The sequence below is a fragment of the Sceloporus undulatus genome, chromosome 3, assembly GCF_019175285.1.
Source record: "Sceloporus undulatus isolate JIND9_A2432 ecotype Alabama chromosome 3, SceUnd_v1.1, whole genome shotgun sequence".
NCBI lineage: Eukaryota > Metazoa > Chordata > Lepidosauria > Squamata > Phrynosomatidae > Sceloporus > Sceloporus undulatus.
This window is the reverse complement of record NC_056524.1, coordinates 101704479-101718773: the sequence shown is the minus strand read 5'-3', so window position 1 is coordinate 101718773 and position 14295 is coordinate 101704479. Positions and strand designations below refer to the sequence as shown.

The 14295-nt window shown below is 37.0% G+C and overlaps 1 protein-coding gene across 1 annotated transcript; it reads right to left on the bottom strand.

Annotated features, from left to right (window-relative positions):
* Positions 1 to 1251: 1251 nt before the first annotated feature.
* LOC121924702 (acetylserotonin O-methyltransferase-like) lies at positions 1252 to 13421 on the bottom strand. The gene is made up of 9 exons (XM_042456040.1): positions 13285 to 13421; positions 12762 to 12951; positions 10633 to 10807; positions 8380 to 8509; positions 6952 to 7020; positions 5258 to 5376; positions 4765 to 4905; positions 2580 to 2702; positions 1252 to 1531 (listed from the first exon to the last, which is right to left on the bottom strand). Exons 2-9 carry the CDS (start codon positions 12828 to 12830, stop codon positions 1320 to 1322), a joined length of 1038 nt encoding a protein of 345 aa, XP_042311974.1. The 5' UTR covers positions 12831 to 12951; positions 13285 to 13421; the 3' UTR covers positions 1252 to 1319.
* Between the last annotated feature and the right edge of the window lie 874 nt (positions 13422 to 14295).

Below are 14295 nucleotides of genomic sequence, written 5' to 3'. Positions count from 1 at the left end.
CATGGTATAACAAGGGCTCTCATGGTTTTCCCATAGAATTGACAAAAGGGATCCGGAATGGGTTATGGCTTTAACTTTGGAGTGATAATGCATTGATTGGATTTGAGACAGCCCTTGGATACTTGGACAGTAAAGGTGACTAAGAATATAGCATGAGGTGAGCTGGAAGGTGTGTTCTTTTACTGCTTTTGTAATGGGAGTCACTTTGTCTCATTGTGAGAAAAAATGTGAAGAGCCAAGGGGAGGGGATGGGAATGGAGTGAACTGAAAACCCATTTTGGATTTAGTTTAGTACTATCTTGGTATATTGCATAGCCTTGGGTCAGTGTGAGTGTTTACATGTGTAACTTCCTAGTGTCCACAGGTCATCATGACCTCTCAAAACATGCCCAACACTAGATATTAATTATGAAACCCCATATCCAGTGAGAAGGGTGTAGCTATGTTAACCATAGGATCTTGGATCTCTACCAAAATCTCCATCTCTGTGCATTGCTCCAACAATGATCATAGCACTCCCCACCATCTCTTCTGGGAAGTCTAGCAAGAATGTGAGCAAGTAATCTCTTTGATTCCAAAACTCACTCACTCTCTTTCTCTCATTTTATATGCTCTGAAAAAATACCTGATAACTATACTCAGATGAATTAATATCACACAACATGAAATCAAGGGCATATTGAGTATTCATAGCTGCTACAATAGCTCTTACCACTTGTATACATGTTTCTCATTCTATCCAGCTGCACATTTTTAAATGTATAGAACTGTATAAGGTACCACTCTTTCCCCATGACCTAAATCACAAAGAGCACCAATTGTGAACATAGATGAAACTGGAAGAATTATAAAATATCTATGATCTATCACTAACTTTTCAAAGTAGTATCTTGATGAGGAGCCCTCACTAAATTCCTCAGAGGCATCAGATCCCGTCTTATCTTGGAGCCTAATCAGGGTCAGCCCTGGTTAGTACTTGGATGGGAGACTACCAAAGAATACAAGGTGCTGAAGGCAATGTTTCAGAGGAAAGAACTGGCAAAACCACCTATGAATATTTCTTGCCTTTAAAAATCACAATAAAATTTATAGGGTCACCATAGTTTGACAGGCAACTTGACAATAGACACACACACACATACATATTGATGAGTGGTAAGGAACTTACTGAGGGCTAAGGGTTAGACTGGATAGTCCTTGTGATCTCTTACAACTCTGAGTCTATGCTTTGAAATAAATTGGTGCCCAGAAGAAATAGCTGAACAGAGCTTTATTATCTCAAATTCCTCTAGAGTCTAGAGATGACTGAAGCAAGGGTATCATTGCTTTCTTCCCAAAATGGCACCAAACAAGCCTTTATTCTTTGCCTGAATGTCTTTGAAGCCAGCTACACCAATTAGTGCTTTGTGCTCTGATGAAGTACGAGTTTTTCCATCATTATAGAGAAGCAGCTTTATGGAAGCAAAATGCGCTCCAAAGGATTCACCTCTTTCATCATCAAGAACAGGTTCAACTATTAAAACTCCGCCACCTATTTCAAAATAAATGTTAGTGAGTTAAGAAACAAAATTTAACAATATTACTTTCAACAGTATTTTGAAGAGTGCAACTTAACTTTACCAAACAACTTATTGGAAGAGGGTAGAAAAGTCCACCACGCTATACCGCTGATCCAAACTAGGCCTCCTAAACCTTTCTTAAGTAAAGAGAAATGTTAGGACTCAAGCATGTCTACTTTGACTCACCATATCAACATCTGTTGTCTTCCTACCAGCTTCCTTATGCCTTACTGTTCAATTGTACAATTCTGTTGGAACAGTCATAATAGGCACAGTGCCAGACTACAGGTACTAGCCTGCTTGAATATGAATTGAGTTTCAGCCAGTTTATGAAAAGATCCTCCAGGTGTTCCAAGCGATGGGACAGGGAGGTAGCCAGGATTTTGGGAGGGGGGGGTCCAGACTAAGTGCCACCATTATAATGGGGCTTGGGTGCGGCGGCGCAGCAGCACACACCATTCATTTTATCTAACGGAAGGGGGGGTCTGGACCCCAAGAACCCCCCCCCCCCTTGGCTACGTCCCTGGATGGGAGAATATCTAACTAACATGCAACTAACTCCAGTGAGAGTTAGAGGCAAGGCACAAGCTTCTCATAATACAAAATGGCTCAAATGACTAACAGAAACCAGGCTAGAAGGAACTCGTTCAGATATAGAATAGCCAGCACCTGAGGACTAATTTAAACATACAGCAGCAAAATAAAATAAAATACAGGTTGAGTCTCCCTTACCTGAAATACCCCATAATCCAAAATTATCCACATGGGTGGCTGAAATAGTCACATCTTTGCTTTCTGGTGATTCCACGAAAGCAAACTTCATAATTATTAAAAAAATATTGACCATAAAATTACCTTCATACTTTGTGTATAAGATTTAGACAAATTTAGAAGGCCATATGTGGCCAACAGGTTTTCCTCAGCCTAGATCTATAAATTGTTTGGTTAGGTGACAATCTCATAACATTTTTGCTTTGAAATCTGAAACAATCTGTGTGCTCCAGGCCCAAGTGCACGTACCAGGTTTGCAAGCCTTGTGTAATTTGGTTAGTAGTTGCACAGACCTCTCATCATTCCACAAGTGTAAGATTCTTGACAGTATATAAAGGTCAGCTTCAGGAACTGGGTCCTTTAAAAAATCCCCTGCAATAAGATAGGTAATTAGAGAATGAAATTAGAGAATGCACAAAAAAACACTTCTTACAAAACTTCAATTCTTGAGTATACTAAAGCTATCAAATACTAGAAGCACTGGAGTCAAAGGCCTGTTACAGACTGCCAAAATAAAGCTGCTTCGGGTCTCTTTGGAGGTATGCTATTTAAATGATGCATGGGTCCTAAGAGTCCGGAGGTCGCGCCAAAGCCACACTCCATTCCTAAGCACTGGAGTGCAGCTTTGGTGCAGCTTCTGGATTCTTAGGACCCATGCATCATTTAAACAGCATACCTCCAAAGAGACCCAAAGCAGCTTTATTTTGGCAGTCTGTAACAGGCTAAAGGCTGTTTGAATAGTCATAAGAGCAGGTCAGATATTTCCAAGATAAAAATTCAGGTTCTAGAGACTCTTTGGCCTGTTCCTAGTGACTATACTGTGATAATGTGAAGTCTGTTGAATTAGTGGTTATGCATTCTCAGAGTTAACATAAAGTCTGTATACAGTACATAATTATTGCAGAAATCATGCAAACCCACACCAGTAAATACTATAAGTTGTGCTTATATATGATAATAGTTAAATCTTGGTAAACATGTTTAGGATTGTGTAAGGATTATTAACAGAGTGTACAAATGCCTTTTGAAATTAGAGATAGAAGATGAACCTTTGGGGGTATTGTACAAATAGTTATCTGGGAGAAATGTGGACCAAAGATATAAAATTTACTTTGTGTAGCAGTTTTAAATAAATGTGTATAATAAGATGATGTACAGATGGCATGTAACTCCAAATAAGATGTCAAAAATGTGTAGCTTTTCTTCAAATCAACATTGTGGCTGTCAGAATAAAGAAGGATCCTTTTTTATATGTGATGGATCTGTAAGAAGGTGAAAAACTATTGGTCTAAGATTTATGATAATTGAAAAATTTTCAAGACAGGCTTTGCAATGTCACCAGAAATGTCTTTGATGGCCATTTTCAGTTAAAAAAAAAGGACAGAAATATGGACTACTTCATCAATATATAATAACTGCAAGAAAACTGTTTGCTTAAAGCTTGGAAACACAGTGAAACACCTAAATGGAAGAATGGGCTGTTAAGATTGAGGAATTTGCCTAAATTACCAAATTGTTGTGGATTTTAAAAGATAAACCAATTGAAGATTTGTTTTAAAAAAAAAGATGAAACAATTTATGGTCTTTTTGAGCAATAAGAAATCAAACAATGTTATAATCTGTGGTTATGGTTACTAGTAATTCTAATAGGTTTAATCTAATTTAATCTGTAATGGTATTTTTCCCCTTTTTTCAGTTTTCTTTTCTTATTAGTGTTAGGGCTCAGAGCTCTTTTGTGTTTTACTTAGGATTTACTTAGGTTTTGTTTATTTTTACAGTTAATGTTTTAGTATGTTGTTGTTAATCTTAGTTTATTTTAGAATAGATTGGTTTTAGTTTTTGTTGTTGCTGTTGTTATTGTTGATGTGTGACTTATTGTGACCCTTAGATATACATATACGTAATATATGCATAGTCTTTTTCTGTCTCTTTGTTTTCTTTTCCTTTTTTCCTTTTTTCCTTTTTCTCTTTCTAGAATGTTGATTATTTTGTTCTGAACTAAATTGTTTGTATAAAAATTTATAAAAGATTTACATTTTAAAAGGAAAAACAAGATTATTATATTTTACCTATTTTAATATTTAAAAATAAAAACCTTCTTGCTACTAATTATAGTCAAGTAATTGAAATAAGTTTGTTTACACAAAGCACTGCAATTCAATGAAATATAACTTGCAAACATTGGATCAGATGCATTAAGTGCTATGGTACCTGAATGCTGAAATGATCCACTAGCATGTTTTGCATTTCTACTTTTCAGCAAGGAAAAGGTTATGCTGGAGTGGTATGCACAAAAGGAGGAAAGCTCAGTGTACAGCACATCTTTCACTTGCCTAAAGTGCAGTCCCTAACAAACCAGGTAAGGCTGGCAAAGATGTTTGAAATGCTGGAGAGACATTGCCAAATGATATGCATAAAACAAATAATATTTTACCTTCCTGGAATAAAATCCGGCATTCCTCTGAGCCCAGAAAATTCTTCTTTGCTGTTTCTATTACTTCAGGTAAGTCAAAAATGGTCACAGTAGAATTTGGGTATGATGAAATATGTTCTTTGGCGAAAAAACCACTACCTCCTTAAAAAACGAACAGTATACAAAAACATTTTTTGAATTATGTGCTGTATTATTCAACTCACTTCCAAAGCATTCTAGTATACAAATTCTGGATAATATATCAGATGTGACTGTCCATAATTTTGTGCCTGTGGCAAAATGAAGCAGTATTTCTACTTCAATGGCAGATAATGACAGCATCAGCGCTTCAGTATAAAAGGCTTTTGTGCAATCGCAGTCACAGACAGGATAAGGATGGGAGCCCAACCCTGTCCCGTCAGTGTGTGATTATCTCCTTTGTCTCCCAAAACATCTAACAATATGATTTTGAAATGAGTATAAAGGAATATGGTTAACAATTTGCAGTACTCACCTCCCAGATCACAAACAAGATGGAAATCAGAAAGATCGAACTCAGAAATAAGTTCGCTACCAAACAAACTCCAAGAATTATCCATGGCGTTGAAGTATACTTGCTTCCCTTCCTCTGATCTAGGAATTAAAATCATATGTTGTGCATAAGAAATTGACAAGAACCATTCCCTGCTTTATCATTCTCTTGAAAAAAATAATAATACAGAGGACTTCTGTTTAGGTAACAACTTTCTGCACATTCCCCTCTTAACTCTACTAAGGTCTTTTAAAACTAAGCTGGAAAGCTGGATTTAAACTGTAGTGCTAAAGATTTTAAAAGGCTGCTGAGCCCCATTTTGAATTTAAAATGTGTCCATATCTCTTAAGTATAACTTAAAATAACAAAAGATGTGGAGTCCCAAAGAAGTAAAATTTTGGATGAGAACGGTGAAAAATAATGCTAATTACCTGCTTTTTAGACTAAACTTTGTTGTCACAATCCATCAGCAAAAGAGGGAATAAAAAGGGGAAAGCTAAATTTGGTATAAAGTGTAAAGATGTAGAGAATATACATAGGAGATTTGAAAGAGACTTGTGACATTTGGTAGTAGTAATAAAGATTGCAAGGAAAAAGATATTTTTAATTATTATTTCCAAGTTGACAACTGTCAAAAATCACATGTCCAGGAATGGGAAACTTGAATCAGTTGATTCTGGCTGAACTAGGACAGCTGAAAGAAGAGTAAAGAGCAGATATGTGTCAGATTTATATTAATTTGAAGTATGATTTCAAAGAGAGCATGAAACAAAGTCTGGGAGAAGGATTAACAGAATTTTAAAAAACCAACTAGTGGCTCAGATACTGAGAGGATGAGACAATGACGAACTGAAAGAAGAGGAGGAGAGGAAGATAATGAAAAGACAGAGATCCACAGATTTCAGCATTCACAGACAGCAAGCCCCATTGTCCCAAACGGTGCACCGCCATTAGGGACAATAGGACTTCAGGTCCCGGATTTTTTCATATCTGTGCAGGGGTCCAGAATGGAACCCCATGGATATGAAGGTCCTACTACCCAGGAGGACTGTGATGAGAGAGATGTTATACTGTAGAGGAATGTGATAAAATATATGATTTTGAGCATATTCTTGAGGGGGGAGTGGTAGTTTATTTTTTACAGTGGTGCAAACTTGAAAATAAAGCTTATGTGAAGTACAAATAACTGAAAAGTTAAAATAATGACTGGGTTGAACTGAGTTTGAATAACTAGTATGATTCCTCTGGATTTGATTTATATTGTGTGATTTATTAAGATGATACAAATCGGGCAGATATAATAAAAATGAGAAAAATGTGGGAATAGAAGATGAAAGAAGGTAAGAGTGATAATCATCATTCAGAATTTAAAGAATAGTAGGTGGCAACAATAAGTACAAGTCACTTTTATTAGTGGATACTAATAAATTTGTTATTATATATTTAAAGCAGAGGATGCTGAAATATATGATACTTGACACCACTAGCCGGCAAGTTGGAAGTCATATCTATTCTCCTGGATTTTGTGGTTTTTGGTTTGTGGTAGTTTTGTTTTGTAGTTAAGGATTTTTGTGTGTACTTACACATATATATTGCTTTATAGTGTGAAAATGTGTGTTTAATAAAAAACATTTTTTTAAAAAGCAAATCATGATACAGAAAAATACTGCTATTACCTATAAACAAGCTGAAAAAAATCATTCACTGATGGTCCATGTTTTGATTTGATCTGACTTTTTCCTTCCCTGAAATAGAAGATTATGTATAAATAAATGAAAATTAGGCAGCATAAAGCACCAAATTCAACATTACACTCTTTTTCTAAGCACAACATATTGTCCTCTGAGTCGTATAAATATGTAGACATAGTGGTAGTACTGCTCTGTTGCTATGTAAGTATTAAAAACAAATATTTTGAAATTCAGAATTCATTCCTCTGTTCAAAATGTTGACATAGGATATGTCAGTGTTTAGTTGTCTTAAATCAATGCTTGTAACTCCATTGTGAATTCTAAATTCTAAACTATCTTGCCTATATATTAAATCAGATAACTGTTTTGATCAGGCTGGCAAGTTTCAACCAACACACAGTGCATCTTCCTTCAAAATATCCATGTTACCAATAGTGGATATAGCCATGGTATTGGGTCACTTTGGAGGTATGCTGTTTAAATGACACACATATCTTAAGAGGCCAGAAGCTCAGCCAAAGCTGCGCTCTAGTCCTTAGGACTGGAACGTGGCTTTGGCACGGCTTCTGGCCTCTTAGGACGCATGCAGCATTTAAACAGCATTACCTCCAAAGTGACCCGAATCAGCATTATTTTGGCCTGTCTGTTCAGGCCCTTAATTAAGATTGAATCACTTATAAAGAGGGGGATTGTTACCGGGCTGCTTCTAGGGCCTTTCTATGTGCTTAGCTTGAATGAGGTCATTTTCCTTTGTATAGACTGCTCATAAGCTATGTGCCACTTATCTGCTGAATTGTACCTGCTTGCATTTTGCAAGAAGTAGAGCCAGGGCCAGCAGAGATAGTTAAGGAATAACCATTAAGTGCTGTTTCCTGATAGCATCCAGTTTTTCAAGAAGAAAAGAATGCCTTACTAGTCACGTAGTCCTATAATTGCAATACCTGAAAAGGGTTTTGCTGTTGTGGCTTGCAATAAAGAGTGTTCATCATATCTGTGGATCAGGTGGAATGAGACACAGGGCTGGTGTTTCCTTTGATTGAAGAATGTATGCATTCTCTTTAGGTTCAGAATCTGTCCCTAAGCTCTGTGTCTTAACTGGGCAGGACACAGTAAACTGATATTTCAAATAACCCTTTCACACTTACTCATTTGGCTATATAAAGCCATGCCTCTTGAAAAGAAAGCAAAGTACAGCTAAACATCATTAATATTTGTTGAGACTGCAGAAGAAAGTAGAAGAACAAGGATTTGATGTCAGTATTGGCTTTATGGCTATAAAAAAAGATGTGAACAAATTATGGTAGTATCACACAGAAGTGAAGGAACACTTCAGTCTGATTCTTGGATATAGAACCTACCCATCCAAACCCTCACTGCAAATTTGCTAAACCAGTTCCATCCTAACATCCTTACCTTACAGCATCAGACAAGTACTGCAGACCTGGATAGTAGACATCAGACTGTAACTTCATGTAATAATACTGAGATTTGGGGCTTGATTTAGCAAGGTAGAGATCAGCAAGGACTGTGTTTCCATAAAGACCTTAAAATATATAGGGAAAAGATTGAGATGGAAAATAAGGAGACCAGATTGTCGAAAGGTCATTACTCTTTCCCCCACAATTTTTTGGAATCAATTCATTTTAATCACATTTTTAATTTTCTCAAATCACAAAAATCTCTTGAGCAAAGTTACTGTGAATTTATATTTGTCTGAAAAAGGATCCTGTGTCCTTTGTCACGTCTCACTTTCCTTGAGATAATTCTGCTGTTTAGTGCAAACAGCAGGAATAAAATTACTATATTGTAGTCACAGTTTTATATATTTATTCTATTTGACATTTAAAAGTAAAGGTTTTCCCTTTGACAAAGTTGTCAAGTCATGTCCAACTGTAGTGAGTGATGTTCATCTTCATTACTAAGCTGAAGAGCCAGCAGTGTCAAACAACTCTGTGATCATGTGGCCAGCATGACTGCACAGAATAATGTTACCTTCTCACCAAAGTGGTATCTAGTTATCTACTTGTACTTTTACATGCTTTCAAACTGTAAATTGACAAAAGCTGGGACCAGTGATGGGAGCTCACTCCATCTCATGGCACTTGGGCCTTGAACTGCCGATCTTGCAGTCATCAGAATCAGCATCTTAACTGCTGAGTGACTGCATCCTTTTTTACAACAAGAAGAAGAAGAAGAAGGAACAAAAAGGAAGCTATGGAAAAGAACAAAGAACTTGCATATACATATCTAGTCACAGGATCATAATACTAGCTGCAACCACAGTACGGATCAAATTTATCCAATTAATAGTTGACTAAATTCTTTGATCTAGTTTGCTGGTCCAGTTCAGATTGTTGGTCTAGTTTTTTGTTTTGTTTTGTTTTTTACAATGCACAAATCTGGAGTATTTCAATATGTCATCCTTCCAAACAGATTGCAGCTCAACAGAATGGTGTGGAAAGAGTACCAGTGAGTCAAGTTTCTTTTTTCCTCTTGATAAAATTTCCAATATATACATAAGTTTTTAAATGTTTCCAGAACTATAGGGACCAAGATTAAGGCTATAGCTTCCAGAACTATAAGGGCAGAGATATATATCTCCATAACATCCATCAAAAAGCCAAGGGGTTGAAGATGTGATCCCACTAGCATAAGAAACCTAGATAAATCTCAAAGACGCAGGTTAAATAATAAAGGGACAATGAAACATGCCTATCTTATCCCTTTAGTTGATTGAATTGTTTTCCACAAATGGCCTACTTCAGTGGAAGAATCCTGTGTTCATAAACACGAGTAAAAATCCTTGAAGAAATATAAAAATCACTCTTTTATTTATAAACTCTGTAATTCATCCCATAGTTTTGGATATGCTACACAATCAATGCACTGGACTAGCAGTTGAATCAGTACAATAGAACAAAATTGTCTATCATATCTGAGCATTGAGATAGCTTAAGGGGCATGAAGAATCCTGCCTTTTGCTATCTCAATGCTTCTCTGCCTTGTAGTATTTGCTGTCTACAGCAAATACCTTGCTTTACTTAATGGCAGGTCACACTCTGGTGGTGGTGGTGAGTAATCACATATATAAACATCAATTCATTTAAAATAAATTAACATTCAAAACTGGCAAGGTGAATTTGCACATAGCTGCGATGGGAAAAATCAGCGGGGGGGGAGAGGATGAGAAAGTAGAGAGATGATGGGAGATTTCTTCCCAGAATAACTATTGGGAGTTGATATAAAGATAGGATGGACAATTGCATGCAATTTATACATTTAGAAACATAACAGCAACACTGAAGAGAAGAGGAGGGATCAACAATGACAAAGGCAGGACTTATATAAATTACAGGCCTGTACAAACAGGCCTAAATAAAGCAGCTTCAGGTCACTTTGAAGATATGCTGTTTAAATGACACACTGCGCTCCAGTCCTTAAAACTGGAGCGTGACTTTGGCGTGGCTTCTGGCCTCTTAGGACGCATGCGGCATTTAAACAGCAGATCTCCAAAGTGACCCGAAGCAGCTTTATTTTGGCCTGTCTGTATGGGCTGTACATAAAGGGAGAATCTGGACATACTCTACAGATCTGAGTTTCATCTTTAGCTACTTAAGCCAAAAATTTGAAAGAAACTGAGGTGCTTCTTCCTTCTGACATGGGTACCTATGTTGTCTTTCCTCTCCATTCTCAGAAACTTTAAACCCACACAGGCCTCCAGCAGCCTCTCCATTCCTACGTGGCTGGTGCCCAGGCATTCAGCAATAGCTGATGAGGTCAATGGTTCTTCTGACTCCCTCAGCAGATCAAATACTCCCAATTCAGCAGCCGTAAACATGATCTAGGAATGACAGAAAGAAAGTACAAAAAGAAAAATAAATGATGCACACAAATGACATTTACATTACTACTATTCCCATCTTCATCACTGCCACCATCTTCTTATATGGCCACTCATTAAGAAATACCCTCTCGGTAGCTTTCAAGGTATATAATACATCTGAACTGAATTTTTAAACCCTATCTGTTCTTGTTAAATAGTTCAGAAAGAAAGAAAGAAAGAAAGAAAGAAAACAATACTTAGGAGTATACATTATTATATTCCTCTTTTGTCATCATCATCATCTTATATGGGCAATCATGTGGCTTTCAGAGTATATAATACAGCTGGATGTTTTCAAAAACTGAATATCCGTGTTGAATATTATGAGATTAGTGTATGGAACCATTGTACACTATTGCTTTTTCTTGAATGTGACTTCTTGATCCTCAGACATGTTTGGCTAATAAATGATACCAGTCCAAATTCAAAGCCTTTACAATGTGCATGAGGGCAAGGTCCATGGGGGCAGAATATAAATTCCTCCAAAGAAAAATATAAAAACTGTGAGGATATTTGGATGTTCAAGCCATATCTGTGACAGGTACCTGTCTGACCTTTACTAGCTCCATGTGTAACAATTTGAAAAAAGAAAGAAAAAATGGCAACTCAGTTGCACAAGTCCTTTTCTAGCTAGCCAGGAGAATTCTTATTATACTAACAATTGATTAATTAAGGTTTCTGAATTAAAATCTGTCTGTAAGCTGCAGTACTGTCTTCAGTCACTAGGCGATATGTTGCCTAAACTTCCCTAACTAGCAGTAACAAAGTAGAAAGTAGGCCTGGGATAGTTATTTCTCCAAGTTGGCCTTTGGAAAGTTTCATGCGCTACTTTCTTCTGCAGGACCCCCAGACTTTTCAAATTGTTAAATGCAAAAGAAAGAAAAGGTTCTGCTGCCCAATAAGGTGGCGACAAAGAATATAGAGAGAAAGACTGAATAAAGAGCAGAATAGAAGAAAAGAGAAACCATTGAGAAAGAAAAGTGTGAGGGTGGGAAACAAGAAAAAGAGGTGAAGGAGAAAGAAAGAAAGAAAGAAAGAAAGAAAGAAAGAAAGAAAGAAAGAAAGAGGATGGGGTGGGGTACAGTGGGAACTACATGGTTTCTTACCCTTGCCACATGCGTTGTAGCAACTGATGGCTTCCATATCAGTGAGGCACTGAATTTGTACAATATTTTAATTTGAACTTTAAAGGAGCTATATCCAAAGTGCTGACCCTATTTGTAGGTTATGGTTCATCATTTTGGACACCTTCTTTAAAGTTCAGATTAAACTCATGAGGGGACTCACTACTTCACTAACATAGGAGTCTCTGAGTTTAAGGCACTGGACAAAGTAAATTCGAATGGAATGGAATGGAATGGGTAGAGGGCAATCACTGCCCAGCTTTCTGGACAACATTTTCCTTTTTAAAAAAACAACAGAGTCTTTGGAGACACTGCAACTGGAAGAGGAGGAGGAGGAGGAGAAACAGTTTTTTGTGGGTTTCTTGGGCTATGTGGCCATGTTCTAGCAGAGTTTCTTTCTGACGTTTCACCAGCGTCTGTGGCTGGCATCTTCATAGATTACTTTGCCTGGAAAAATTGGGTGTATATATACTGTGTGAGCCTGGGAATGCTCACATAATATATATACACCCAATTTTTTCAGGTAAAGCATTCTCTGAAGATGCCGGCCACAGATGCTGGTGAAACATCAGAAAGAAACTCTGCTAGAACATGGCCACATAGCCCAAAAAACCCCACAAAAAACTATGGATGCCAGCCATGAAAGCCTTCAACTTTACACAGGAGAAACAGTCCTTCCCCCATCTACACAGCTAATGAAACACATTCAGACAAAAACAGGCATATTATTTTCCACGAACCCATTGAATGACCTGAAGCTCTGAAAGTCAATATTTTCAAGATCTTACTTTTGAGATAAGAAATCCATGTTGGTACTGGAACAGCATTTTAATCATTTCAGTGTCTTCTGAATTCATTCTTCTTTACTGGTGTCTTTGTTAGATGTATCTGTTGTTTTTCCTAAAGAAAGTGGGTTCTGCTCAATGCCACAAAGAAATACCACTCTTGTCACTGTGCTCTAATTCCTGAATACTTCAACTGTAGAACACAGAAACATTTTAAAAATTAATTGTTTTGTGCCAGTATGGCTCAACAAAATAGCCAAAGAGCTGTTCTGACAAAAGAATCATACATGAAAAAAAGAGAAATGGCTTGGTAGATCAGACAATAGCGATGTTAAATTATAGCAATATGGTGAAAGATCATTGGAATTTTCAGCTGGATAACATGGAAAAGACATGAGTAGACCTGGGGGAAAAAAACAGTTAGCTGTTTCCAAAAGAAAGCAGGGTTACAAAACATCTCAAAAGTAAGACAGCAACATGAAGAAAGTAAGTTTTGGGAAGAGTGGAAAGACAGTAAATTGCTTACCTGAAGAAGCTAGCAAGAAAAGAAGCAAAACTCAGAGGTGTGTGTTCTCAGCCAAAACACCTCCTTTTATTGCTTGGAGATGCATCAGAGATGAAGCTAAAAAGTGTTTAAAGGGGTTGGACAAAGTACAGTCTGGCGAAGCAACTGAACAAATACTCCAGTCAAGTTTCAGAAGCAGCACATTTTGGAAAAAGAGGAAAGAGAAAAGAGTTTAATTAAAAGGTATTTTTAAAGGTAAAAATGTTGTAAATTATCTTGAGATTTAAATAAAATTTACATTTTGGGAGTAACTCATATTCCTTCAGTTTCTATTCTAATCAAATCCTGCCCTTCCCTATCCTTTCTATTTTCTTATTTGGTTCAGTTGGATGTGTGTCCTTGTAAGAAAAGACAATCAGAAAGAATTTGATGAGAAAACAACTTAGTTGCATCTGTTTCTTAAAGGGAAGAAATGCATATGCATTGACTGCTTTTATCCATACATGTCCTGAAAGTGATCTTTGGATGGGCTGTGAAATGATTTGGGGATTGGACTGCATGGCCCTTGTGGTCTCTTCCAACTTTATGATTCTATGATTCCCAATCTGTTTTTCATAGCTATATGCAGTGTATTAAAGGCAAGAAATAATTTGGCTCCCAGACCTGTTTTTATTTACAGTACATGCTCTTGGGAAGCCGGTGAAGGCCCCAGGCTCTAACACAGAGACAGTAGAACAGGGGTGATGCTCTTTCCCCATGATCTTCTTTATATTCCCACTTCCTGATCTTTCTCAGATCTTCTCAGAATCTCCTTGAGGCTGTCCCTCAGTGTTTTCAAACCAAACTACTGACAGGCTCCCATACAAACTCTTGGTCTAGCTGGCTTATGGACCCTAGCCTCAGAACATTTTTGTTTAATGCTAATAGGAGTAAATAAAAAAAAATACAACCAATATGTATTTATACCACCAATATAGGCTGCACAATCTTCCTGGTGTACTCAGCCTGGGATTGTTGTGTACTCCTGTTATC